This window comes from Antennarius striatus, chromosome 17 (assembly GCF_040054535.1).
Source record: "Antennarius striatus isolate MH-2024 chromosome 17, ASM4005453v1, whole genome shotgun sequence".
NCBI classification, from domain to species: Eukaryota; Metazoa; Chordata; class Actinopteri; order Lophiiformes; family Antennariidae; genus Antennarius; species Antennarius striatus.
This window is the reverse complement of record NC_090792.1, coordinates 20,754,102-20,777,490: the sequence shown is the minus strand read 5'-3', so window position 1 is coordinate 20,777,490 and position 23,389 is coordinate 20,754,102. Positions and strand designations below refer to the sequence as shown.

The 23,389-nt window shown below is 52.8% G+C and overlaps 1 protein-coding gene across 2 annotated transcripts in view; it reads left to right on the top strand.

Moving 5' to 3' along the window:
* Positions 1-19,332, top strand: part of LOC137611406 (protein jagged-2-like) — a 30,755-nt gene extending 11,423 nt beyond the window's left edge. The window contains exons 4-25 of one of the 2 annotated variants that reach the window (XM_068339587.1): positions 76-336; positions 1,724-1,784; positions 5,257-5,387; positions 5,714-5,833; positions 5,911-6,024; positions 6,762-6,875; positions 8,340-8,453; positions 9,524-9,570; positions 9,657-9,830; positions 9,908-10,058; positions 10,164-10,328; positions 10,719-10,832; positions 12,053-12,166; positions 12,491-12,604; positions 12,715-12,831; positions 13,525-13,552; positions 13,855-13,940; positions 14,307-14,420; positions 14,494-14,873; positions 15,099-15,230; positions 17,102-17,261; positions 17,329-19,332. In XM_068339587.1, the coding sequence (XP_068195688.1) occupies positions 76-336; positions 1,724-1,784; positions 5,257-5,387; positions 5,714-5,833; positions 5,911-6,024; positions 6,762-6,875; positions 8,340-8,453; positions 9,524-9,570; positions 9,657-9,830; positions 9,908-10,058; positions 10,164-10,328; positions 10,719-10,832; positions 12,053-12,166; positions 12,491-12,604; positions 12,715-12,831; positions 13,525-13,552; positions 13,855-13,940; positions 14,307-14,420; positions 14,494-14,873; positions 15,099-15,230; positions 17,102-17,261; positions 17,329-17,813 (3,296 nt within the window). In that variant the 3' untranslated portion in view covers positions 17,814-19,332. The remainder of the gene's footprint in view (positions 1-75; positions 337-1,723; positions 1,785-5,256; positions 5,388-5,713; positions 5,834-5,910; positions 6,025-6,761; positions 6,876-8,339; positions 8,454-9,523; positions 9,571-9,656; positions 9,831-9,907; positions 10,059-10,163; positions 10,329-10,718; positions 10,833-12,052; positions 12,167-12,490; positions 12,605-12,714; positions 12,832-13,524; positions 13,553-13,854; positions 13,941-14,306; positions 14,421-14,493; positions 14,874-15,098; positions 15,231-17,101; positions 17,262-17,328) is intronic. The other variant, XM_068339588.1, reaches the window with a different exon arrangement.
* The last annotated feature ends 4,057 nt before the right edge of the window (positions 19,333-23,389 follow it).

Below are 23,389 nucleotides of genomic sequence, written 5' to 3'. Positions count from 1 at the left end.
GTGGCTAATGCTAACATAGAACATGAAGACATAGACTGAACCTGTGGCCGTGTCTAACCTCTGGTTCCCCCCCAGACGAGGAGCTGCTGATCGAGCGCAGCATCCACAAGGGGACGATGAACCCGGGCGAGGAGAAGCAGACGGTGGAGTTCACCGGCCTGGGGGCCAGCATGGCCTACAGCGTGCGCGTGCGCTGTGACGAGCACTACTACGGGGGCAAGTGCAACAAGGTGTGCCGCCCCCGCCACGACTACTTCGGACATTACGTCTGTGACCAGCTGGGGAACAGAGAATGTATGGAGGGATGGACCAACCTGACCGCCAGCTGCAGGACAGGTAGAGGAACCACAGCCGTCACCTGGGGGAGATCCACCAGATCCAGTAGCTTAGATCACATCCAGTAGATTAGATCACATCCAGTAGATTAGATCACATCCAGTAGATTAGATCACATCCAGTAGATTAGATCACATCCAGTAGATTAGATCACATCCAGTAGGTTAGATCACATCCAGTAGATTAGATCACATCCAGTAGATTAGATCACATCCAGTAGGTTAGATCACATCCAGTAGATTAGATCACATCCAGTAGGTTAGATCACATCCAGTAGGTTAGATCACATCCAGTAGGTCAGGTCCATTAGATCTATTAGACGTGTTAGGTTGGACCCGTTGGATCAGATCATCAGGCCCATTTGTACAGATTACAGCCCCATGAATGACCAACCGAACTTAAACTTTTGCATCTTTTATATAATTTGTTTTGTAATTCATGTTAGCGTCGCTCACACGTTAGCGTCGCTCACACGTTAGCGTCGCTCACACGTTAGCGTCGCTCACACGTTAGCGTCGCTCACACGTTAGCGTCGCTCACACGTTAGCGTCGCTCACACGTTAGCGTCGCTCACACGTTAGCTTCGCTCACACGTTAGCGTCGCTCACACGTTAGCGTCGCTCACACGTTAGCGTCACTCACACGTTAGCGTCACTCACACGTTAGCGTCGCTCACAGAATTCCTGACATTCCAGAAGCTCCGTGTTCAGAGAGAGTTTCCTGTTGGGTTAACAAACGAGGAAACGCAGGAAATGTTCCTTTAATGATTTCACCACCTGAAAAACACCAGAACAATGTAGAGAGGAAGAGGAGGAGGAGGAGGAGGAGGAGGAGGAAGGGGGGGGATGATGGTGATGGTGGTGATGATGATGATGATGAAGGTGATGATGATGGTGATGATGATGATGATGATGGTGATGAAGATGATGGTGATGATGATGGTGATGATGATGATGATGATGATGGTGATGAAGATGATGGTGATGATGATGGTGATGATGATGATGAAGGTGATGATGATGATGATGATGGTGATGAAGATTATGGTGATGATGGTGGTGATGATGATGATGATGGTGATGATGATGATGATGGTGATGAAGATGATGGTGATGATGATGGTGACGATGAAGGTGATGATGATGATGGTGATGAAGATGATGATGGTGATGATGGTGATGATGATGATGGTGATGATGATGGTGATGATGATGGTGATGATGATGATGATGATGGTGATGATGATGGTGATGATGATGATGATGATGGTGATGATGGGGGTGATGGTGATGATGATGATGATGATGATGATGATGATGATGATGATGATGATGGTGATGATGATGATGGTGATGATGATGGTGATGGTGATCCTCTCCTTCCTCAGCCATCTGTAAGCCGGGTTGCAGTCTGGAACACGGGACATGCAACGAGCCAGGTGAATGCAGGTGAGTCTCCGCCCCCTGTTCACCACACTCCACCCCCCACAGTGACCCCTCCCCAACCCCCCATCCTCATCCTCATTCTGGAACTCCACTCACATTCAGAAGCCATTGTTTGACTTCCTGTTCTAAAGCTGCCCCACCCCCACACCACTACACACACACACACACACACACACACACACCTACACACACACACACACACACACACACACACACACACACACACACACACACACCTACACCTACACACAGACACACACACACACACACACACACACACACAACATACACACACACACACACACACACACACAACATACACACACACACACACACAACATACACACACACACACACACACACACACACACAACATACACACACACACACACACACAACATACACACACACACACCTACACACAGACACACACACACACACACACACACACACACACACACACACACACAACATACACACACACACACACACACACACACACACACACACACACACACACACACCCTCATCATCTCTTCCTATCCTGGATCTTGTTTTGGCTCCTGTAAGTTTTGACTCCACCCTGTGACCTGCAGAGAGGCATGCTGGGATACGGCTGGGGGGGGGGGGGTAATCCCAAACATTTGCATATTCATGAATAGACAGACGTCACACCAAATCACGACGTAAGAAAAGCATCTCGCTGCAGCGTTTAGAGGAGCAGCGATGACATCACGGAGCTGTTGTTGTGTCGTTGCCGTGGTAACGCTGACTCGTAATACGGCGACAGGCGACGGCGAGCTCCTGAAAACAAGCTGACCAGGGGAGGATTTAGATTTGATTACATGTGGAATGGAGCTTTAAAAAGCCATGCTACACACACACACACACACACACACACACACACACACACACACGAGGGGGGGGGGCGGGGGGACGGGTTTGATTTAGTTTGGATCCCATAAAAACAGAAGAAAACAGAACAAGCTGACATTTCAATTGGAAATGGCCGGAGGATTGGAAGAGAGGAACACCCTGGAATGTGTCTGAACATGTGATCAGAACACACACACACACACACACACACACACACACACACACACACACACACACACACACACACACACACACACACACACACACTTCCTGATGACATCAGCAGATCGCTGTGATCTCATTGATTATTTATCGGGATCGTTTGATCGGTTGTCTCTCACCTGAGTAGAAACACCTGTTGACGTTTGGCCGCCGCCCACCGATGACATCATCCCGCTGCTCCACCAATCACTGACTGACTTTGGTGTCGATCAGAACAGACGCTCACATCAGCTATTCGTTACGTTGTCATGGAAATGTTCAGGAGGAAAGGGTTAATCGAGGGCGGGGCTTTAACACCGTGGCAACCAGGTGTGTGAAAGCTAACGGAGTAGCTGCTAAAAAGCTAACAAGTGGGCGGGCTTGAAGAGGAGGAGGAGGTGGAGGAAAAGCGAAATTGTTTGTTTGGTTTCTTGTTTCTTACACACACACACACACACACACACACACACACACACACACACACACACACACACACACACACACACACGCGTAGCTAGGCAACAGGGCTAAGTCCGTCCACTGGATTTGGGCGCGAGGCTCTCCTGTAAATAATTCAGCAGTCCTTCACACACACACACACACACACACACACACACACACACACACACACACACACACACACACACACACACACTGGGTGTGGTCTGTCTGAGGGGCCTCTGGAGTGGGGGTTGATAGCTGCTGTGATATTTTGGTCTCCGGCCCCCCCGGCCCCCGCCATCGACGGGCCGGCGGCCGCCTGGCGATGGGGCTTGTGGGTAATGCCACCCTTGGCCTGTGGTTGCTCCAAACCATTTCCGGTGCCGTCCCACGCTGCACCCAGACGGTCTGTCCGCCGCCGCTGACGGCGTGCAGAGCGACCGCAGCGCCAGCGACACGCCGCCGGGAGTAAACAACAGCAGCGCCGCGCAGGGCTGCACTTCCTGTCCGCACTTCCTGTCTGCACTGAAGACAAACGGCTGGTGAAACGACTCGTCGTGCGACGCCTCCGGAGCCCGACCCGCGGGAGTCCATGACGATCGATTCCACGCTCGCCGCCGGCGCCTAAAGGCGTCAGATCGCAAGAAAAGGCAAACGAATTAGAACCCCGTGGGCGGTTCTGGCACAGGTTTATTCCATGCGTGTGGTCAGAAGTGTTTGTGAGTCGTAGTGGAAGGGGGCGGTGGCGGCGTGTGTGGGGGGGTCGTGGCTTTCAAAAATAGCCCCGACAGGAGAAATGACAGGACAGGTGGGACAAGGTTACCGCCGGCCTTGGAATAACAGAGCGCCGCCATAAACCAACAGATTAGCTAACCCTTAGCCCCGCCCCCCCCACCACCCCCAGAGACAACTTGCCCCCGTTCCACAAACCCGCCACTCATTCCACGTTTGACCTCATGACACGGGACGGCGGCGGGGAGACGACGCAACACGCCATCAGCACGGAGAAAAGAAAACAAGTCGTTTGCCTAGCCCAACGCTCACATGCTAACAGGCTGGCGCCCAGGGCAGGGACGGTGACCTTTAACCTTTGGGTCTAGATGGACTCATTTCACATGTTTACACCATATAAGGACAATTTGAGTCCATCGTTAATCATTACCAACATTCTGGACGGGAAGGACGTCACGCTTAGCAACACGGGGGAGACGAATAGTACAAACGTGGTTTTTTTGTGGAACACACACACACACACACACATACACACACACACACACACACACACACACACACACACACACACACACACACACAGGAACACACAATCCAAATGTCCCATTCAGGAATGTGTCCAGTACTCCACGTCCTTATCTTAGTCCTAATCTTAGTCCTAATCTTAGTCCTAATCTTAGTCCTAATCTTGGGACTCTGTTGTTCACCAGCTCCTCCACACCTTCCTGTTTCCTGCAACTCCTGCAAGAAAATTTCCTCCCGTTTCCTCCTGTTTCCCTCCATTTCTCCTCCTTTCAGCACCTCCTGTTAACCGTGTGTGTGTGTGTGTGTGTGTGTGTGTGTGTGTGTGTGTGTGTGTGTGTGTGTGTGTGTGTGTGTGTGTGTTAACGGGGGCGTTGCTCTTCATCAAACGCTCCTGTGTGTTTTCACACATTGTAAAAGTAATAGAGGCGGTTTGTTATCGCTGCACGACTATCACTGCCCCCCCACCGCCCCCCCAGCCTTTATTAGGAGCATCTGTGTGCCTGATACCCCCCCAGGCCGGAGCTGTAAATATAAACACATTCTCAGAGTGCTTGTGAAATGGACGCGCTGCTTTCGCCAAAAGAAACAAAAGAGTCCTCCGCCGCCGTTGCACCCGATGAACTCCGTCCCCATCAGAAGAAGACACCGGGGATTGTGGGTAAAGGTGCGCTCCGTTGACGCGCCACTCGCTGTGTTGCAGGTGTAACTACGGCTGGCAGGGGGCGCTCTGCGACGAGTGCCTCCCCTACCCCGGGTGTGTCCACGGGACCTGCAGCGAACCCTGGCAGTGCACCTGCGAGAAGAACTGGGGGGGTCTGCTCTGCAACAAAGGTCAGTCTCCACGGTCGACCTCCCCCCTGTCTCTGATTGGCTGTTGTAACAGTTTTCAGACCGCCGTCCCTTCAGATTGTCCCTCCAGTAGAGTTAAGGTGGTATTTAGTTAAGGTGGTATTCAGAGCGGAACGTGAACCAAACGGTTGCGTAAGGGTTTCTGGTTCCAGAGTCTCACCAGGACTCGACTGGACGGACTCTGGGAACCACAGCGTGATGTTCACACAGTAGTCCGTCCACGTGCTGCTTGTTACCCACACACCCTTCTGTTGCCTAACGCGGTGGTATTTTAGACGTTTGGGGGGTAACGAGTGTCGTCTGTCCAGACCTGAACTACTGCGGGACCAACCGGCCCTGTCAGAACGGAGGGACCTGCATGAACACGGAACCGGACGAGTACGACTGCGCCTGTCCGGACGGCTACTCCGGGAAGAACTGCGAGATCGGTGAGTCTCCGGATCGGAACCCCGCGGGCGATCTGGGCCGGTTCTGAAGGAAACTGACGGAACTACTTCCTGTCCAGCGGAACACGCCTGTGTCTCCAACCCCTGTGCCAACGGGGGGACCTGTCACGAGGTGCCGTCGGGGTTCGAGTGCCACTGTCCAGCTGGCTGGTCCGGGCCCACCTGCGCCAAAGGTGACATGGTCCACACCTAGTCCACACCTAGTCCACACCTGGTCCACACCTAGTCCACACCTAGTCCACACCCAGTACACACCTAGTCCACACCCAGTACACACCTAGTCCACACCCAGTACACACCTAGTCCACACCTAGTCCACACCTGGTCCACACCCAGTACACACCTAGTCCACACCTAGTCCACACCTGGTCCACACTTAGTCCACACCTAGTCCACACCTAGTCCACACCTAGTCCACACCTGGTCCACACCTAGTCCACACCTAGTCCACACCCAGTACACACCTAGTCCACACCTAGTCCACACCTGGTCCACACCCAGTACACACCTAGTCCACACCTGGTCCACACCCAGTACACACCCAGTACACACCTAGTCCACACCCAGTACACACCTAGTCCACACCTAGTCCACACCTGGTCCACACCCAGTACACACCTAGTCCACACCTGGTCCACACCCAGTACACACCCAGTACACACCTAGTCCACACCCAGTACACACCTAGTCCACACCCAGTACACACCTAGTCCACACCCAGTACACACCTAGAAACACGTAGCACACACCTAGTCTGGACCTAGTCCACACCTAGTCTGGACCTAGTCCACACCTAGTCCCGCCTGGGGGGGGGTGACTTTGATTGGCGCCGTTGGAGCTAATGGCTAACCTCCATGAACTGAGATCATGCTGCGACTCTGGAGGAACGTTCTCCTGGTTTGTGTTTCAGACACGGACGAATGCGCCTCCAGCCCCTGCGCCCGGGGGGGCACCTGCATCGACTTGGAGAACGGATTCGAGTGCCTCTGCCCCCCCCAGTGGACGGGCAAGACCTGCCAGATCGGTAGGAGAGCGTTACGTCACTGTGTGTGTGTGTGTGTGTGTGTGTCTGTGTGTGTGTGTGTGTGTGTGTGTGTGTGTGTGTGTGTGTGTGTGTGTGTCTGTGTGTGTGTGTGTGTGTGTGTGTGTGTGTGTGTCTGTGTCTGTGTGTGTGTGTGTGTGTGTGTGTGTGTGTGTGTGTGTGTGTGTGTGTGTGTGTGTGTTGCCCCTGAACTGAATACAAAATGCCCCAGTCTGCCCCAGGGATCCCGTTTGCTTGCGGTGTTGCAGGGTATCTGGGCGTTTGTTTACCCTGCCGGGTGGTTTAACCAGTAGTATTACTGCGGGGGGGTTGGGGGTTTGGGGGTGGGGGGTCTGCTTGTGTAGAACGAAGACAACTTGCTGGGAATGGTGCAACCCGAGCCAGGTGACTTGAGTAAGGCTAAAAATACCCCCCCGCCTGGCAACTGCCAGCCTTGGGACCAAATTTACTCCGCTGGGGGGTTATCTTTGGCTCCAGACTGGGCGTAATGGGGGGGGGGTATGTACGCTACAATGAGGCGGCGCCTCATAGCGGAGCAGCTTCACCCAGGAAACACTTTATTACCTGTAAACACGCTGGGGGGGTCGTGGATGCTGTTATGCTTCCCCTTTTGGGGGTGCAGGGTGGTATCTGAGATGAGCCGGAGGGGGGGGTAGCGCTAATGGACGGCGGGTTCGGGAGTGGCTGGGTGTTTGGTTTCAGCAGCCAACAGGTGCCCCTCACCTCCTGGGAGTCGTATTAATGCAGGGGGGGGGGCAGCAGTGGGGGGGTGGGGGCAGCAGTGGGGGGGGTGGAGGCAGCAGAGCTGCCTCTGAAACTGACCACTTGGAATGCCCCAGGTCGGCCTTCAGAGAATGCAATAGAGAGATGTTACCCCTGGGGGGGTAAACCAGTGGGGCGATGGAAAGAAACCAGGATCAAAGCCGTCAGACGCGAGCCGGGTCACATGACCAGAGGGGCGTCGCCCCACGCCCAAATACGTACATTAGTGGTCTAGCCGTCTGCTGTAGTTAAAGGTTGATCAAACTTTATGGTTTAATAGTCAAACTGTTTCATTCTGACTAGATCAATAAAGGTGAGTCCAGTTTGAATCAACTTTATTAGCAGCGTCCTCGTTTGTTTGCTAGCTTGAGAGTTTCAGTTTAGCGCTAATGTAGTCTATGTTAGCGGCCAGAGCGGCCCCTTTAAGAAGGGAGTCATGTGACCGAGGCCAGAGCGGCCCCTTTAAGAAGGTAGTCATGTGACCGAGGCCGGCGGCCCCTTTAAGAAGGGAGTCATGTGACCGAGGCCAGAGCGGCCCCTTTAAGAAGGGAGTCATGTGACCGAGGCCAGAGCGGCCCCTTTAAGAAGGTAGTCATGTGACCGAGGCTCTGGCGCCCTGACGCTACGCTGGTGACGGGGCTTGTGGGTAGGCTCCTCCTCATCCTGTGCTCTCTGGTTTTGCAGACGTGAATGAATGCTTGGAGAAGCCGTGCCTCAATGCTTACTCTTGCAAAAACTTGATTGGTGGATTTCACTGCACCTGCTTTCGTGGATGGGCGGGCCAGAACTGTGACATCAGTTAGTATCAGCCAATCGCTAGCCTCCTTTCACCTCCCTGTAGAGCTGCTAGCGACTTCTGCTAGCGACTTCTGCTAGCGACTTCTGGTCCGCTAATGTTTTCTTCGCTTCTGTTTCAGTCTTTCTGAAAGTTAAGTTGTTTCTGAGGTTAATGAGTCAAGAATCAATCAGTTTTTATTAGTAATTTATTTTGTGAGCATTGATCATCTTCAGTTATTTACACATTTTATATCAGTTGTTGCTTTAATAGTAAAATAAAGCTAGAGTAATTTTTTTTATCCTACAATGCACTAATCTTAACATACTACTACTATACTGTAACAGTATGCTAATGGCTAATGCTAAGGGTGTTGTTACTGGATGCTGGTAAACCGTTAAAAACACATAATATGTTATCGCACAATAAATCAGAATAAAACATATAATATCATATCATTAGCCCGTAGAAACCCCCGTGACCCACAAAGAGGAAGAAGAGATGAAAACGACTTCTATATTATATTCCACTAACGCCGTTTTTGGTCTTATGTCATTTTTAGAGTCACGTCATTTTCTGACTTACGTCGTTTTTTGATTTACGTCGTTTTTATATTTACATCGTTTTTTGACTTACTTTGTTTTTTGACTTATGTCATTTTCTGACTTACGATGTTTTTGGACTTCCGTGTTTTTTTTACCTACGTGGTTTTTTGACATCGCGTCTCCTGGAACCGACTAACAACGTGAGATGAGGTTTACTTGTATTTTAATGTAGATGAGCTGTTTTGTACTGAAGACTAACGTTGTTTCTACTGAGCAACGGAACGTGGTTCTAGATACTCATTAATCCTCTGGTGATCCTGCTGAGTCGTCGTTTCTCTGGCTAGTTGCTATCTGCTGACTCGTGCCACGCCCTGGCAGAAACTCCGGCTGCACGTCTGGATCTGCTTCAGCGTTTCTTCTCTGCATGCACCCTTTGGTTCTTGTCGGCCCGTTTCTTGAGCGGCTGCATGTTCCGGCGCCGATGCATGTTCTGCACGCCGACGCGTGGAGCCCGACCGCGATGCTGAGTCGTGTGTTTTCTCCTCCAGATTCCAACAGCTGCCACGGGCAGTGTCAGAACGGCGGCGCCTGCAAGGTGAGCAGAAGCGGTCCGACGCGGTCGCTAGAACGTTGATGGAGCTGTTGGCGCTGCTAGCTCGCTCACCATCTTTGCCCCTCCAGGAGTTGCCCCGGGGGTACCAGTGCGTCTGCCACGGGGGCTTCACGGGTCGGCACTGCGAGATCCAGAGGAACCGCTGCGCCAGCAGCCCGTGCAGGAACGGCGGGCGCTGCCACGCCCTGGTGGACGGGTTCACGTGCGAGTGTCTCCAGGGGTTCACGGGGGCCACCTGTGAGGTTAGGACCCCGCCCGGCTGGAAACGGACCGCCCCCCGTCGACGCCGGCTCACCCACTTCCTGCTTCACGTCTGCAGGTGCAGAGCGACCCCTGCAACCCCAACCCGTGTCTCAACAAGGCGCAGTGCCGCGGCATCATGGGAGATTTCCACTGCAGCTGTCCGGACGACTACGAGGGCAGAACCTGCTCCGAGCTGAAGGACCACTGCAAGACCAACCGCTGCCGAGGTACCGGCCCCGCCCCTCCGGCCCCGCCCCTCCGGCCACGCCCTGGCGCGAGCGCGGAGGGACGGCCGTCTGCTGACTTCCTGTTTCTGTCCTCTGTCCCACAAGTGATTGACAGCTGCACCGTTGCCGTGGCAACCAACGACACCCAGAAGCGGGTGTGGCACATCTCGTCCAACGTGTGCGGCCCCCACGGGCGCTGCATCAGCCTCCCTGCTGGAAACTTCAGCTGCTCGTGCGACGCGGGATTCACCGGCAGCTACTGCCACGAGAGTGAGTCAGCAAATCACCCGTCATCGCTTAGCCCGCGGCCAAACACGCGGCCAATCACGCGACGCTTACGGTAAAGCAGACCGCATCGTTGTGTCGCGGTAGGAAAACAAAATGCGCCAAAAAAAGTTTTTAATTTGAGATTTTTAAATTCAAATCTGACGCATAGACCAGTTTGAGCATAGCAATGTTAGCATAGCAATGTTAGCATAGCAATGTTAGCATAGCAATGTTAGCATAGCAATATTTTTTTGATGCTTGTCAAGAAAATGTGTGAAAAGGAAACACGTCCGTCGGACAGAGGACTCTTTGGTGTTCTAAGCTGACGATCCTGATCTTTCCGCTCTGAATCGCACCGCTAACGCGTCTGGCCCCTCCCCCCTCCCCCTGCAGACATCAACGACTGCGCGGCGTCGCCCTGTATGAACGGCGGCACCTGCATCGACGGCATCAACTCCTTCCAGTGTTTCTGCCCCGACGGCTGGGAGGGGCGTCTGTGTGACGTCGGTGAGTTTGAGTGTGAACAGAACACCTGTATGTGATTCACACCTGGGGAGAATCCATCACCATCAGCAGTCTGGGAACGTTCTGGAAGATGAACAATGGAGGGTTTGTTGTGGGGGGGGGGATGTAAGTCACCGTCTGACTGATGGAGGTGTTAAACCTTCATGTTCAGGTAAACCTCGGCCAATGTCGCTAATCTCTTCAACGTCAGTAGAATGAACTCGTATCCATGGTAACCTGTAGATAAACATTCCCAGTTCTGTTCTGAACTTTATTCATGAAATTATTTTAATGTGAATCCTTTTTAAACTGACAATTACATTTTATTATACAAGGGAGATGTGCAGAGTTGTGGCAACAACTGAAGCTAGACTGAGGGCAGAAGTGAACATTTGTGAGCAGCAGTATGGTTTCATGCCAAAACAGAGTACTACAGATGCAGTATCTGCTTTGAGGATGTTGATAGAGAAGTACAGAGAAGGCCAGAGGGAGCTGCATTGTGTTTTTGTAGATCTGGAGAAAGCTGATGACAGGGTGCCCAGAGAGGAACTGTGGTATTGTATGAGGAAGTCTGGAGTGGCAGGGAAGTATGTTAGAGCGGTGCAGGACATGTATGAGGACTGTAAGACAGTGGTGAGGTGTGTGTAGGTGTGACAGAGGAGTTCAAGGTGGAGGTGGGACTGTTCTGGAGATAAAGTCAGAGAGGCCAGACTGAGATGGTTTGGACATGTCCAGAGGAGAGATAGTGAATATATTGGTAGAAGGATGCTGAGTTCTGAACTGCCAGGCAGGAGGCCTAGAGGAAGACCAAAGAGGAGGTTTATGGATGTAGTGAAAGAGGACATGAAGGTAGTTGGTGTGAGAGAAGAGGATGAGAAGACAGGGTTAGATGGAGGACACTGATTGGCTGTGGAGACCCCTGAAGGGAAAAGCTGAAAGGAGAAGAAGAAGAATAGTTAACTAGTGATTCTATGATTCCAGTATTTGTCAGACAGATGTAAAGTGGAGGAAAATGACGACAACTTGATTATTGTTGAGTGTTTTCTGCTGTATAATTGTGAACAACTTCACTCCGCTTCAGTCCAGGTTGACCTGTCTCTACAGATCCCGTTAAATGCGTGTTGAAAACATTATTACATTATTCATTTGAGGAATACTTTCCCGCTGAAGCAACAGATCAGAATCTGAAGGTGTACCCAGAATAACGGTCTGGTGTGTTCCAGACGTGAACGAGTGCAGCAGGAACCCGTGTCGGAACGGCGGCCGGTGCGTCGACCTGCTGAACGACTTCTACTGCGACTGCGTGGACAACTGGAAGGGGAAGACCTGCCACTCCCGTGAGTAGAACCCCCAGAACCCGGACCAGAACACGTCTGTAGACGTGGAACCAGTAGAAGGACAGACGTTCCACCCGTCGTTCTTACGAACGCGGCGTCCGCTACTCCTGTTCATAACCTCTACATGTCAGGTCTTATGTTCTGGAACTACCTCACCTTTTACTACCTTCTTAATCTCTGCTCTGAGACGTGACGCCCCCCCCGGCTGCTGTGCCGACTTGTTTGGCCCTCTGCCGGCGTCTCTGAACTGTTCTGCGCTGAATTACCCCTACTTACCCCTGGCAGGGGCTCAAATATGTGAAGCTATCTCCTTCCTGGGTTCAGGTGAGAGCCAGTGCGACTCCAGCACCTGCAGCAACGGGGGGACGTGTTACGACCACGGAGACGCCTTCCTGTGCAGCTGCCCCTCGGGCTGGGGCGGGAGCACCTGCAACACAGGTCAGCTCGCCGCGCCGTAATCACACGCTCACGGCGGGGTAATAAGCGGTGCAATAACCTAATGCCATGTTGTTGGGGCTGAAGGGACTCGTCTGTTCTTTGTGTTCCAGCCAAGAACAGCTCGTGTGACTCGGGTCCTTGTGAGAACGGCGGTACCTGCGTGGGAGGGGCCGACGCCTTCACCTGCATCTGCAAAGACGGCTGGGAGGGGCCCACCTGTGCACAGAGTACGTTCACGTCCAGCTGCGTTACGCTAGTGAGGGTTGTTCCAAGGCGGCGCAACGCGCAGGGTGGGGCAATCCCACGCAATGCACAAGGCAACGCATGGCGACACAATGCGTACGGGGGTGGAAGGTGATGCAAGGCGACTCAATGCTACGTAAGGCGACTTAACACGACATAATGCGATGCAAGGCAACACAAGGCGACACAAAGCGACACAAGGCGACAAAAGATGACAGAAGGCAACACGAGGCGACACAAGGCGACACAAGGTGATGCAAGGCGACGCAAGGCGACTTAACGCGGCGCAATGCAGCACAAGGTGACGTAGGGCGACACAAGGCAACCCAATGGCGCCACAATGCATAAGGCAATGTAAAGTGACAACGCGACGCAATGCGGTGCAGGCAGCGCAAGGCAATTTAAGGCGACACAAGGCGCCGCAAGGCGACCCAATGGCGCTGCATATCGTGAGGCGACGTAAGGCGATGCCAACCTCCGCCCCTTTCGCAGGAAGCTGTCCTGAAGTCTTTGCGAATCTCGTGTCGTTGATTAAAGATGATCGACTGTCCAGTTGGTAGAAGTTGAAATCTGAAAGCTAACGTTTGTTTGTTTGTTTGTTTGTTTGTTTGTTTGTTTGTTTGTCTGTTTGTTTGTTTGTCTGTTTGTTTGTTTGTCTGTTTGTTTGTCTCCTGCAGACGTGAACGACTGCAGCCCCCACCCCTGGTAAGAGGTCCTCCATCAGCTCAATACACATATTGATTGATCGGTGAATCCTCTTCACTGAGCTCTGGAGGTGGTTTTGATGGTTGGGGCGGGGGCGGGGTGTGTCCGCCCTGGGGGGGCTGGGTCAGTGGGGGTGTTGTTGGAGCTCTGAAGGGATTAACACTGAAGCTGGTCCCTGATCAGAATCATTTTCAGCCTCTTGAAGCCCCAGTGAAAACGTGTCTTCTTATGGAAACAGATCCGATTGTTCCCAGAATGCCTTGCACCCCCCCCCCACTGACTTGACGATGTCTCCTCTGCAGCTACAACGGGGGGATCTGTGTGGACGGGGTGAACTGGTTCCGCTGTGAGTGCGCACCGGGATTCGCCGGACCGGACTGTCGAATCAGTGAGTCCCTGGGAACCAGAGGGGGCGGGGCCAGGTGGGCGGGGCCTCAGGGGTGAAAGGCCACGTGGGGGGGGGGGTTCAGTTGATTGTTTCAGGGCGACAGATTAGAACGGCGGTCTAAACCTCTTCCCCCCGGGGGGCCGAGCCGAGGTCAGAGTTCAGGCTAGTCAGATGCGCTGCCACACGGCCTTCTGGGAAAATCTGCTCAGAAAGAAAAAGCCTGCTCAGAGAAGCCCTCGTAGGGCCGGGGGGGTCCGATCCGAGCGTTTCTAACACAGTAAAGCGTTCCTGTGAATTCCATCGCTCCTGATCGGCGACGGAGGGGCGGGAAAGGGGCGGAGTCTGACGCTGCGTTTCCGTCCCCAGACATCGACGAGTGTCAGTCGTCTCCGTGCGCCGACGGGTCGACCTGCGTGGACGAGATCAACGGCTACCGCTGCGTGTGCCCCCCGGGTCACGCCGGGCCTCGCTGCCGAGAGTGTGAGTATCGCCAACGCCGCCGCCGTTCTGGCGACCTCCGACCCCTGACCTCTGACCTCTTCCCCCCCCGCAGTCATCGGACTGGGGAAGCCGTGTCGTCACGCCGGTTTGCAGTTCCCTCACGGCCTCCGCTGGGAGGAGGAGTGTAACGGCTGCCGCTGCGTCGACGGACGCGTCCACTGCTCCAAGGTGCGCTGTGGGCGTCGGCCCTGCCTCCTGCCAGAGGCCCCGCCCCCTCCTCCTGACGCCGCCGCCCCCTCCTGCCCCGGGGGTCAGGAGTGCCTGCGGCATCAGTTCCTGCGCTGCTTCTCGCCCCCCTGCCACCACTGGGGCGTGTGCTCCACGCTCGACCCCCCCACGCCGCCGCACACGCAGTGCGAGCCCAACAGCAGTTACCTTGACGACGGCTGCGCCCGCATCACGCTCATCTTCCAAAGAGACAAAGTGCCTCAGGTGAGACTCTCTGGGGGTGGAGGGGGCGGGGCCTTCCTGGCTCCTCCCCTCTGGTCTGAGATCAGACCCTGCCCCCCTGCTGGGCTCTGATTGGCCGCATCCTGAACAGACAGGAGGACTTAGAAGGAGATTGTTAAGATACTAATCTGTGTGTGTGTGTGTGTGTGTGTGTGTGTGTGTGTGTGTGTGTGTGTGTGTGTGTGTGTGTGTGTGTGTGTGTCACAGGGCACCACCGTGGAGAACATCTGCTCTGAGTTACGGTTCCTCCCCGTCAGCCAATCGCTGGCCGAGGAGCGAGCGCTGCTCATCCTGTGTGACCTGTCCTACTCCAACAACGACGCCGTGGAGGTCGCCATGGTAACTAGTACACACAAACAAACAAACACACACATGGATCGAGATTCTGCTAACGCTAACTTCCAGCTAACATTTAGCTCGTGATTCTTGCTAAAGACAAACCAATCAAAACGCTCCTCCTCACGATGTTTTTCCTCCGGCCGCGAAAGAAAGGAGACGAAAAACAGAAGAGAGAGAAAAGAGAGAAAGAAACAGAAAAGAAAGAAAGAAAGAAAGAAAGAATGGAAAAAGAACAGAAAGAGAGAAAAACAGCCAAAGAGAGAAGAGAACAGAGAGAGAAGAGTCTTTAGGATGTCTTCAGGCAGCTGGAGGACATCTATTTTTCTGTTCTTCTTTCCCTCCTTTGTTCTCGTCTTTCCCACCTGTCTTTTCTTCTATTCTCGTTCGTCGTCCTCCCTTCCCTCCGTCGTTCTCTCGCCCCCCCAGGGGCAGTTAATCTCTTAATGAGGGGATTAGTTCTGATGGTTTGATGCAGGAAGAGGAGCGTCCACCTCCCAAAGCCACAACAATGTGATCCGAACACGCCCTCCTCCTCCTCTGACTCCTCCCCCTCCGACTCCTCCTCCCCTCTGACTCCTCCTCCTCCGACTCCTCCTCCCCCTCTGACTCCTCCTCTGACTCCTCCTCCTCCTCTTCCTGCTCCTCTTGTGAGCGTTTGGAGGCGGAGTCAGGAGGAAGGAAGGGTAACGGCGTTCAGATTGATGGAAGGAGAACCAGGAGACGCTCTCTGGTTCTTCAGGACCTGAGAGCTGTCCTCCAGAGTTTACATTGTTTACACAACGTAAACACAAACAGAAGTAAACAGATTTAAAGGGCCGGTCCGATGTAAACATCCCATCAGTCACGGCGACGCCCGCTTAGGTTCTGACTGCAGGAAGCAGAAAGAAAGAGACTCGTGTCTTTAATACTGTACAGACACCTGTGTATACAGGTTTACACAGGGGTATACGGGTATACACAGGTGTATACGGGTATACACAGGTGTGCACAGGGGTATATGGGTATACACAGGGGTATACGGGTATACACAGGTGTATACGGGGGTATACAGATGTATACAGGTGTACATAGTTGTACACAGGTGTACAGACACAGGTGTATACAGGTATACACAGGGGTATACGGGTAAACACAGGTGTACACAGGTATACACAGGGGTATATGGGTATACACAGGTGTATACAGGTATACACAGGTATACAGGTATACACAGGTATACAGGTATACAGAGGGGTATACAGATATACACAGGTGTATACAGGTGTACACAGTTGTATAAAGGTGTATACAGGGGTATTGAGGTGTACATACAACTAGTGGCGTCATGTGACCCAGAAATGAAGACAAAACCAGACGCTACTGAAAAGAGTTAGCTTAGCACGTAGCCTGAGCAGCATGATCTCTCCTGTTCCTGCTGATCTGAACACATTCCTGTAGATCCTTCAGTCCTGGGTGGGGCGTATTAATCCTGGCGTTGCCGTGACATTGATGTTGGAGGCGTGTCAACCTACTGCGGGTTTCCTCTTTGGGGGGCGAGCTGGGAGCACAGCTGGCCTGTTCTCCATTGTTCGTCCTAACTGAACCACACACAGCTAACCCCACCCCCACCCCGCCCCCACCAGCTCACCCTCAGCACCTTATTAGGCAATTAGCTCCACCCCCTGTGGTCCCACTGGGGGGGGTCTGCAGCCAGATGTTAAGATGAGAAGTTCTTTTATTCTGATGTCCTCCTCTGGCTAACGCTAACCGTTAGCAAATGACTTCAGGACGCTAACTGTTAGCGAATGGCTATGAGTGAGCCACGCCCTCCAGAGCAGGATGCAACACACTACCAAAATAAAAGCATGTCCCCTCTTTCTTCCTGTCTGCAGTCCTTCGAGGGCGAGGGCCGGCCCACAGACGGTGATGGGGGGCGTGTCCAGGCGGCGGCCAGCGCCATCATCAGCGCGCTGTCCAAACGCCACAACAGCAGCATCATGCTGGCGGTGGTGGAGGTGAAGGTGGAGAAGCGTGGGGAGGCGCCGCCCGTGGGTGAGTGGCGTCTTCATCCGTGCACCTGGGCGTGGTTCCGTGTCCTAACGGCGCCGTCCTCCCATAGGCTACCTGGTGCCGGTGCTGGGCGTGGTCTTCAGCGCCCTGTGGATCTCCTGCATCGTGGTCTGCGTCTGGTGGAGCCGCCGCAGGAAGAAGGAGCGGCGGCGGGCGGCGCGCTGCGAGGACACCACCGTCAACAACCAGCTGGAGCCGCTGCGGAGCCACGCCCCCAAGGACAACCGCGACAAGGACATGCGCTACGAATGCAGGAAGCTGATGCCCCCCCTGGACCGGGCGTGCGATGGCGCCGAGGGCGAGGAGGAGGAGGAGGGCGAGCGGCAGGGCGAGCGGGAGGAAGACGAGGAGAAGCGCCCGCCACAGAAGCGCCCCGTTGGGGAGGCGCTGGACAGGGGGCTGATGGGTAAAGGGAGGGTCGTCTGCACGACGCGCAGCGCGGCGGTTAGGGCGCCGCACCGGACGGCGTACAGCCCCAAAGACAACCGCTGCAAAAACCTGAACGCTGCCAAGGCGGGCGAGGACTACGTGTGAGGCTCCGCCCACCGGAGTGAAGATCAGAGACGCTTCAAATTTTTTTCTAACAGATTATTTAATTTCTATTGATCCAAAACCGATAGAAAACCAATAAAAATGAACGGCTCAGCTTCTGGACGCCGGAACCGACCAGAATGAACGCTCACCTGTGTCCCAGCGCTGAACGTGATTGGCCGGCAGCTGCCTTAGCCCCACCCCCTCTGGGCCTTTTCTACTCACGCTTCAGAATCGTTTTCGACGCTTCTTTTTTGTTTACATTCACGAACCGCCGGCGCGTTGGCTTCCTGCCCGTCTCCATGGCGACGCTCCAGTGCCTTCAGCCCAGACGTCTCTCCTCCTGGAGCTCCTCCAGAGGGAGGCTGTTGTGATGTAAATATGTAAATATGACAGATGTTTGTATATTTGACTGCAGTAACTTAAGCCACGCCCCGTCGTCCTCCAGACGACCTTCTGCGTGTGTTCATGATGTCATTCCGTCGGGGCGTCTGCCGACACCCCCACAGGTTTTCTGGGGATTTCTCGGACTGCGTCAAGAGTCCCACCGGGCCCCCCCGGACCGGGCGTGCGAGGGGGCGGAGCCTGTGACTGAAGCGCCGTCGGGTCCTGATCGTTTGTCTCCACGTGTTGGTTGTTGGTTCTCAGTGGTTCAGAGTTTGGGGGCTAGTTGAACCTCCTGTTGGCGTCGCCGGAGGCTTTGGGGTTCATGTTGACGGGGGGTGTGAAGCCGGACCTCTAGATGGGGCGTGTTGGGGTTCGTCTTGCGTTGGATGTTTGTAGAAAGAGAAAGTTCCAGCTTCCTGTCTCCAAACATCTGTAGAAGCGAGACTTGGGTTCACTTCCTGTCTCTAAAGCGAGACATGGGTTCACTTCCTGTCTCTAAAGCGAGACATGGGTTCACTTCCTGTCTCTAAAGCGAGACATGGGTTCACTTCCTGTCTCTGAATGATCCTGCAGGATGGAATCTCCTGCATTCAAAGCCACAAACAGGAAGTTGAGGCGTTTGGTGACGTGTGTCTGGTTTTGCTTCCCTTCTGGATTAACGGACTCTGAATTTTTAACATTCATGTTCCGGGGCCCCGCTGCAGATCATGGTCATGGGGTCCAACACGGTGCAAAACCAGGGTTCAGGGTCCGGTTCTGGGCCCCTGACCCGGCCTCTGACCTGGCCCCTGACCCGGCCCCTGGTGTTTCTGTTGTGGTCTAATGAAGGGAACCAGTTGTGTGTCGTCTGCACTAAACACACCAACCAATAGAGGGTGGTGGGCGTGGCCTGCGGCCGCGGCGGCAGAGCGTCAGGTCACATGTTCTGTTTTCAATATTTTGTATCTTTGCTGATGAGGCTGAAGCAACACAGACGACGCCCAAATCTTTGCTTGTTCCTTGGTGTCAGTCCCACTGGGGGGGCGGAGTGTTGTAATTATTTTGTACAAAATTTGGTCAAAGTTTTGGTTTGTTAGTGGATTTTTTGATTGTTCTTAGAACAGTTTTATTATTTATTAAAGTATTTTATACCAAACTTCATCTGGTTTGTCTTTTATTTGAGCTTTTCTTCACGCGTTCTGCAGAACGTTTGCGTTGATGGAATTGGTTCCAGCCTGTCACGCAAGATTCCAAGAAAACAACCCGATGTCAGCGTTTATGGTATTTATCTGTAGAGGTCTATAAACGTAAACATACAATCGGATCGGATCCAGAACCGAGCGTTCGGATCTCATCCGTGTGGAATCTTCCTCTACATCAGGGATGATTCACGTCTTCCGATCGGCCCAAATCGTCCAGATGATAGCCTGATCCCGATCCAGAGACGGGTCAGATCCTGGTCGTCCAATCGCGTTCCAGAAACCGTCCTGAGCCCAAAGACGTCCGGTTCAAGACTTTTAACATTCTGTTTCCTTCTAGACGCATTTGAAATCTTCCTCTGTTGTTGCTCAGGCAGCCAATCAGCCGCCTCTCTGCGCCAACCAATTGCTCGTTTCTTTAACGGCATTGTGGGAAATGATTAACATCGGCCGGCTCTGCCTGACAGCCTCCCAGCACCTGTGCCGAATACCCATAATGCTCGGCGGGTCGTGTGTTCATTAACCTCGTCAGTTGTTTGGGGAAGAATGTGTGTGTGGAATCCTGATGGCGTGGCGATGGGGTCACATGACCGCTGACCTACTTGGACAATGAGAGCACCGGAGCGTTGACGGCGGCGTCGGGATCGCGTGTCGTCCAACAACGCGACGTGGAAACGAGATCCGGTTGCATTCCATGTAGCGTGTCGGGTGTCGCTGAGACTCTGTGAGGCTTCAGAGCTGCAAACCACAATAAGGAAGATCGTCGCTGCACAGGAAGTGACCTCATTGGACGGTTGTTTGGTAGCTTTACTGCTAATAACATTTAAGGGTCTAAAACAGAAGTTTAGCTGAAAACGAATAATTTTTTCCTGTAAACTTTCAGGTATTTTTGTCGATACTGCCTCAGTGTCGGCCTCTTTTACCTGTTTACCTGGTCAAGACACGGTCCATCGTAGCCGGTCCACCTCCAAGTAGCAGAGGAAAGAGCATCAAATAGGCTAGTTAGCAGTTAGCAGCTAATGCCAAGAAGGATAAAATAAAGCAAACTGATTTCATGTAAGCATCCTTCAGAAATACAAAATACCACTTTATCAGAGACATTTGAAGGCACCATTTTTGTGTCAGGTGATCAGCCATTGGCTGACTCGGTTCCTTCGTGGGTCCTCACTGATTGGCCATCCATAGATCACATGACATCATGGTAACCAATGAAAAGCAACAGTGACTGATTCAGGAAGTGGTTGATCCAGGATCCAGGAAGTGGTTAATACAGGAAGTGGTTGATTCAGGAAGTGGTTGATTCAGGAAGTAAACATCTCAGGAATACGAAACACTAAAATGTTTGAGAGACGACCCTTGAATTCCAAACGATGGCTGGAAGGAAAAGCTTGAAGATCTCCTCCGGTGAGTCTTTGGGCTTCGTTTTCCTGTTGTTGTTTAATGGATTCATACTTTTGTTGTGATTAGAAATATAAAGTTTTGGTGCTACGACTCAGAAGGAGTCAGGGAAGCGGCTGACGCTTCAGGAACATGGCTGCTGGTTGTTTTTCAGTGATTGTTGTGATCTTTTAGGATCTCCTAGGGTCTTTTAGGGTCTATAAGGGTCTTTTGGGGTCTTTTAGGGTCTATAAGGGTCTTTTGGGGTCTTTTAGGGTCTATAAGGGTCTTCTAGGGTCTTTTGGGGTCTTCTAGGGTCTTTTGGGGTCTAGTCGTCTCTTGGCTGTTGTCTTGTTCTGCGTGAGAAGTTTTAATGGTGGATGTTTGGTAGAGTCTTAGACTAGCTCAGGTTCTTCTGTTGGGGGGGTGACCCCATCCTGAGCTACGCCAACCGAAGTGTAAAACCTGATGGTCATGGGTTCACAGCTGACGCTCGACCTCGTGGGTGATGTCAGCGACCGACACACAGCCGTCTCCACGGCGACAAGATGAAGGTTTGACTTGATGGTTACCTGAGGGCCTCACCCCTTCTGAAGACGAGGGTTTGTGCAGCAGCATCATGGTCACATGACAGGGCAGCCAATAGGATGTGAGATTAACACATTGGATGTCACCGCTAACGTGTCGCAACATCGCTGCAATAAGGTCCATTTGTGGATGATGTGGGCGGAGCCTGACTTCTGTGTAACATTTGTTTGCGTTTGGACATTTTATCTGACATGATGGATTTAAATATCTGACGATGAAACTGAAAACAGGTACTGTATTTGTTTTAACCCTTCATCACCCTTCATACTGATGGTGAAGCATTGATGATCCAACTATGTATATGGATTGAATATCTATATAAGCAGATGGTGTATCTATCTACGTATATAGATGGAGTACCTGTGTACGGTTTGAGTACCTCTGCTGCAGGTCCCTGATGACAGGTAAAGCTTCACCTGGAGGAGGAAATTAAACAGTGAACCAAATTAATTGTCAGAATATGAAAAAAACAATCTGAGGATAAATTTTTCGTGTCGGGACAAAGTGAACATACCACACATTCCAACGTGTGATCACTACACACCTCAAACCTGCGCTGAGACACTTCCTGGTCTGGTTCTGGTGGTTCTGGTGGTTCTGATGTGTGGAGTTCTCTGTCAGCGTGAGCTGCTTCAGAGCCCGTGTCGGTTGGACTCTACCGGGTGGGGTTGGCGGCCCACCGGCTCGTTGGGTGTGAAGCAGGAATGGAGCTCCTGAGGACAGCGGGCGAGCCGGATTCCTCCTGGTGGGGGCCACGCCCCGGCCTCCTGACTGGCGGCGAACCCCGACCCCTCCCAGGTCCACATGTTCCAACGGAGATGAAAGCCCCCCCCCGGTAGGACGGCTGTCGGTGTCAATACGAACTCCCGCCAAGCGAGCGCTGCTCTGCGCCGCTGTCCCAGATGCCCCCCCCCCAGGACGAGGGGGGGGCCTGTGCCTGACCCCTCCACTTCAAAGTGTGGAGGAGGAGAAACAATGAGCCCCTCCAGAGAGGAAGGAGTGAAAGTTTGGCGTGAGCGCCGACCGCGAGAGGGTTGGGTCCGTCGTCACGGCGACGGCCGGCTACGCCTGTGTCCCGTGGGGATGTATTCACAATCACATACTTGTAGCCCACGCTCCGCTCCCATCGGTGTGTGTGTGCACACGCAGCGAGGACTCGACCCCGTGACCTCCCGTGTAAACGTCGAAACATGTCTGAACTGATTCGTTTCCATGACGACTCATTTTCGTTGCGTTTCCGTTTAAATGAAGGCGACACGTGCTCCGGTTCCAATCCGCTGTTCCACCGGAGTTTCATCGATCGGAACGTGATCGGCTGTTGCCATGGTGACACGTTTGCGTCGACACGCGTGTCTCGTAGCGTTATGAAATGCTACATAGGTCGAAGCAAATGTTTTTCAAAAATGACTTCATTTTGTCATGTGATCACTTGCGCTGGTGACGTGTCCGGCAACCCCCGTGACACGCGTGAACAGAAACACGGAAAGAAAAATACTTTTAAATTTCTTGAAAATTGAAATGAAAATGAAATGTAATTTCCAAAAATGTGTCGGAAAATGTCATAAAATCCTTAAACTTCAGTAACTAAAGCCCAGCCAGTTCTCCTGGGTGTCGGAGGAGGACATGAGTGCAGCTAAATATCTGAACGTATTTAAAAGCTTCCATCATACTTTATAAATCGTTACGTGTGGATGTATGGGTGAAGACGGTTCTAATCAACATGTTCTAAGTCCCATTAATCAGTCTCACTAGTAGGTCACATCCGTTGCTATGGGGATATGCCACAATACAACACGAACAGGACATAAATCATTATAATGCTTCGTACACGCCTCGCGAGGCGTCATAGGGATGGTCGTAACGCTGAGCGTTTGACACCCGTCTGTTATTCCGTTCTATTAAAACAGAAAGGCCAAAACACTTAAGTGTTCAGCCAGGAGTCGCGGCGTGGTGAGTCATCGCCTTTGAAATGAAGAGTTTGATGAGGCATGCCTGGATTACACGCACGCCGCCCGGGGACACGCATTTTATAGACAAGCCCCAACGCAG